General features: G+C 38.9%; 1 protein-coding gene and 1 pseudogene across 1 annotated transcript in view; both read right to left on the minus strand.

Annotated features, from left to right (window-relative positions):
* The window catches only part of LOC132178076 (uncharacterized), a 3,084-nt gene extending 2,004 nt beyond the window's left edge, over window positions 1–1,080 (minus strand). The window contains exon 1 of the mRNA XM_059590537.1: window positions 768–1,080. Within this exon, the coding sequence (XP_059446520.1) occupies window positions 768–1,080 (313 nt within the window). The remainder of the gene's footprint in view (window positions 1–767) is intronic.
* Window positions 1,081–1,155: 75 nt separating this feature from the next.
* The window catches only part of LOC132178078 (uncharacterized), a 44,430-nt pseudogene continuing 40,287 nt past the window's right edge, over window positions 1,156–5,298 (minus strand).

Below are 5,298 nucleotides of genomic sequence, written 5' to 3' on the forward strand. Positions count from 1 at the left end.
CCGGCGCTGCTGGAGGTGGCTCAATGGCTGGGCTTCGTTGAGGCAATTGCTCGAACACTTGGTGTGCACCACAAAATTGGGGTGGTGAAGAACCACCTTACTAGGCTGCCCAACGCCCTGCAAACAACGAAAAAACCAACACAGAGTAGTCCGTGGACCCACGGACTGCAGATTTCTACAAAAAAAATGGAGAAAACTGGGGCTGTGGGGTATTGGGAAGAATGGGAAATGGGGGTGATTAAAGTGGTCGGAGAGGGGGAACGTGCGGCGACGTTGGGGTTTCGGCCGTGGTAGGGGAGTGCGGCGGCGACGGGGTGGAGCTTGGTGGTGTTTGGTGGTGGTATTGGGTGGTGGGGGAGGGGGGAAAATGGGGGAGAAAGAGGGGATTTCGTGACCTAAAAAGGTCACGTGAGGTCTCTGGACGAGTGTGCTCGAGCGGCACTAGTGTGCGCTCGATCGCACTCGTGCAAAGCATGGAGTGGAGTGCAGGGGTACGCTCGAGCGGCACTGAAGGTGCGCGTGAGCGTACGCGTGCATGTGTGTGCTTGGTTGAGAGCGGCTGGGCTCCATCCCACGCAGGGTGGGCTCGAGCGCAAGCCCGTGTACTAGGATCGAGCGCATAGTGGGTGCGCTCGAGCCCAGGGTATCAGTGCCTTAATCACAAAGATAGACGGGATCCGTCAAATCGACGGATTCTACGTCTGTACCTGGCTCGAGGTTCTGGATGCAAGGCTTCAACCTTTGACCGTTGACCTTGAATAGAGTGCCATCCTTTGGGTCCTGCAATTCAACGGCTCCATGGGGTGACACTGAGGTGACTATGAAGGGGCCGTCCCATCTTGAACGGAGCTTCCCAGGGAAAAGCCGGAGTCTGGAATTGAAGAGCCATACTTTCTGATCCCGAACAAATTGCTTGGGCAAGATATGCTTGTCATGAAAGGCCTTAGTCCGCTCCTTATAAAGGCAAGCACTATCATAGGCATCTCGCCGCAGCTCCTCCAATTCTGTCAACTGAAGTTTCCGGTGCGGACCGGCAGCTTGCATGTCGAAATTGGACTGCTTGATGGCCCACATAGCCATGTGTTCTAATTCCACAGGGAGGTGACACGCCTTGCCATAAACTAGCCGATAGGGAGACATTCCAATGGGGGTTTTGTAAGCTGTGCGGTAGGCCCATAATGCATCATTGAGGCGCAAGGACCAATCCTTGCGGTCCAGCCTAACCGTTTTCTCCAGAATATGCTTAATCTCCCGGTTAGACACTTCCACTTGGCCACTTGTTTGAGGATGGTAAGGAGTGGCGACCTTATGTGTGACAGAATACTTGAGAAGCAAGGCCTTGAAAAACCGGTTGCAAAAGTGTCTACCTCCATCACTGATGATAGCCCGAGGGGTACCAAATCTGCTAAAAATGTTGGCTTGGAGGAACTTCACTACAACCTTGTGATCATTGGTTTTTGTGGCGATAGCTTCGACCCACTTAGAGACATAATCCACCCCTACCAAAATATACTCATGTCCACAAGATGGTGGGAAGGGTCCCATGAAGTCGATACCCCAGACATCAAAAATCTCGACAATAAGGATGGGGTTCAATGGCATCATGTCCCTCCGAGACAGAGCTCCTAGGCGCTGACATCTCTCACAAGCTCGGCAGAAGTCATAGGCATCTTTGAACAAGGTGGGTCATGTGAATCCACATTGTAGAACCTTGGCTGCTGTCTTCTTGGCACTGAAATGTCCCCCACAAGCTAGAGAATGACAAAAGGTAAGAATGCTGGAAAATTCACTCTCAGGAACACATCGTCGGATGATCTGGTCAGCACAATACTTGAACAACTCTGGATCTTCCCAATAAGGAAGATTCACATAGGCAGACGTCTTATCATACCTAACAAAAGGAGTTCGAGGTCTTTGGGAATTATCAGCAAAGGGATCATAGGGAGAAGCAAGGGTACTAGAATAAGAAACCTGATGGGAACTAGGATTGAAGGGAGAAAATCTGTTGGTAATTGCAATGGAAGAAATAGGTAGGGAAGTAGCAACAGTAGACTCTGGTTTCAAGGCCAGAGCCTTAGAATCAATCTTTTCTTTGTCTTTTTTGCTTGCCATTTTGGCACTGCAAAAATTCAGGAGGAAAAAAATTAGGAATAGGGTGGTAAAAATCTTTAAAAACATACCAAATAATGTCAAAATTATTTTAACGCAGTGTTTTAAATTAGAGACAATAGTAATAATATGCTCTATGATCTAGGAATTGGAATGAATAATGAAATCTGGGAAAACACAATTGTTAGGGGGTATTTAAGCAAGATAAAGTCCTAATGGGAATAGGGTTCTTATCACAACCTAACTCTAAATCTAGAGGATTTCTAAACGTCTTGCTCAATCTGTTAATATCAATTTCAAATTTAGAGGCAAAATGAATTTGAATATTAACACCAAATTTAATAGTTGAAATACCAATCTCGTCAATAGAGAATGGATAAAGTAAAGCAATGAAAGGCATTCCAAGAATTACTCTTTCAGTCATATTTTCAACAAGAACAGCAGATGTATGAAAACGAACATCATTCTGGCAAACATGAACATTATTTAATTCATAGTTGATGTGTAACTTGTTTCCATTGGCAGAATTCAATTTCTCAGTGGATTTTTCAAAATATTTGCTAGGAATAAATCCTTCCTGAATGCAATTCAAGTCAGAACCAGAATCAATTAAAGCAATAACATCAAAAGCATAATCATAAGAAATAGTAATATGAATTTTTGAATACCATTTGGGAGGAACAATTCTATTAATCATACTGACAACCTTAACATTATCAGAAAGAGGTTTATAGCTGGACTCAGCTTCATCATCATGCTCAGTCTTGTTATCATTACCAAATTTACTTTCTGGGAAACATTCTTTAAGTTTTAAAAGCAAAAGCTTTTGTTGTAAATCTTTGTTCTCAGTTTTAACAATATGCAAGTCATTATGCAAGTCAACAATATCTTTCTTGATGTTACCAATCTCATGCTGCAAATCTGAGATAGTAACTACTTTGGATTTTTGTTTTGAAAATCGTTTCAAAGTATCCTCAAGAGAGATTTTAGTGTTAACAGGTTTTTCAAAATCTTTTACCATAAGTTTTTTTAGTTTTTTAAGATATTCTTCTTTCAAATCAGGATTTTCAATTTTTGAAATTAAAGTAAGAAGTAAATCTTCTTGTTCTTCTGATTTGGTCAGAATTGAACAAGTTTTTGCATTGCAGCATGATTCAACACAACCAAATTTAAAACAATTTCCAGAAACCTTAGAAGCAGAGTGATAATCAGAATCAGAGGAAGATAGAAAATCATTATCAGAAGAATAGTCAGAAAAATCATTGTTTTGAAATATTCTAAATATTTTTTCTTTATTGTCTTCATCAATGTTTAGAGCATTAATTTCTTTTTTAATCTTTTTGGGAGGCTTTGGGCACTTATCAGCATAGTGTCCTGTTTCCCCACAATTGACACATTGATTTTTTGAAAAATATTTTTCAAATTTAGAATCTTTATTCTTTTTAGGATTTTTTGAAAAATTCTTATTAGGTTTATTAAATTTTCTTTTCTTATGACTATTGTAATATGCAGGGGGTGATTTCATGAAAACCTTACCAGATTTCTTCCTATGCTTACGAGAGGGAGCAATAGGAGGCAATCCAAACTGTTCACAGAAATTTCCCATTTCATACTTTGCTTTCTTGGCGTTCTTTAACTGTTGTCTGATCATCTTTTGATCAATACACATTTTAATACCAAGTTTCTTGACAGTAGAGAATAAATCTCAATAAGTCAAGTTTTCATAATCAATAAGACCAGTGTCAGAATTAATCAATTCATCTTTAACTTTGTGAGCAAATAATGAAGGCAATCCATTAATAAAATTTTCTTTCCAATAAGGTTTTTGACTGTTAGGTCTCACCATAACTCGAGAAAGAAAAACATCTTGATACCATCTATAATCAGACATAGTGGGGCATCGAAGATTATTCAAATAATCAGAAATACCAGAAGTAATATTAGAAGGGGTACCAACAAAATGTTTAATAATTGTATAAATCAAAGTATTGACGCCATCAGGTTCACCCATACCAATATGTTCATTAAAAATGGGTAAGCCTTCTTCATTACACTTTACTGCTGTCTTGATCTGGTTTCTTCTCAGTTCAGTGAGATAATTATCCCACCAATTTCTAAGAGTACCAGAAAAGCCAGTAGCAAGTAAATCCATAATATCAGCTTGGCTTTTATTGTGATTAGTAAGATAGGTGTTAGCAACCATAGACATATGATTCATCTTATTAAGCAGTTCTTGCTCAAACAAACCATCAATATTCCATTCGTACAATTTATCAGCAGAAACAGAAAATTGAGATTGGAGAAATCTTTCTTCAAATTGTAAATCAGGAGGGGTAGGTTTTGAATAAAAATTCTTTGTAAGATTGAAAGATCTGGATCCGTCAAAGATCCTTTGGAGTTTTGGCTCCAAGTCAACTTGCCAAAGTTGTCTTCAAGAATTTTAATATCAGAATCAGTAGAATCTTGAGAAATTTCAGAATCAGAAGAAGAAACTTTTTTAATGGCAAAATTCTGTCCAGAAGTACTGGCACGAGTTGTTTTTAACTCAGTCAATTCAGAAAGTAATTGGTTCACTTTCTCAAGGTTCGTTTGAGAAGTAGTTTTCAAACCAGAGGATTTCTTTAAATCAGGAAGAGAAATTAGAGGTTTTTCAATCTTAGAAGGAGTGGAAGAAATTTTTAAATCAGTAGAGGGAGAGGGAATTTTCTCTTCAGTACGATCTAATTGTTGTCCTATAATATGAAGAGATTGGCTAACAAAATTATTTTGCTCAATAATTTTCCTATCGTTATCAATAGGATCCTTATCATGGGTTTTGAAAGGAGAACATTTAACAATAACTTTATTGCAATCAAGAAGAGTATTGTCAAGAGGAGGATGAGAAGATTTGACAATAGATTTATGTTCTTTAACAAAATTCCTTTTGACAACATTCAAAACATTATCGACAGGGAAATGTTTTTGAAAATAATCAAAAAATAAAATATTTTTTTGGGACTCAATCATCATCTCAGTCCATTTGACTTTAATGAGATTTCGTTCCTTTTTAGAAAATTTGGCACGGTAAGCATGCCGTAAATCACGATTTTCTTTTTGAGTTATAATCCTTGGACAAAGCTGGCCAATCAATAACAAAAAAGAAATCTTTAATGGGAGCAGTAATAACATTACACTGATGATGAGGATCAG

The sequence above is a fragment of the Corylus avellana genome, chromosome ca4 (genome assembly GCF_901000735.1).
Source record: "Corylus avellana chromosome ca4, CavTom2PMs-1.0".
NCBI lineage: Eukaryota > Viridiplantae > Streptophyta > Magnoliopsida > Fagales > Betulaceae > Corylus > Corylus avellana.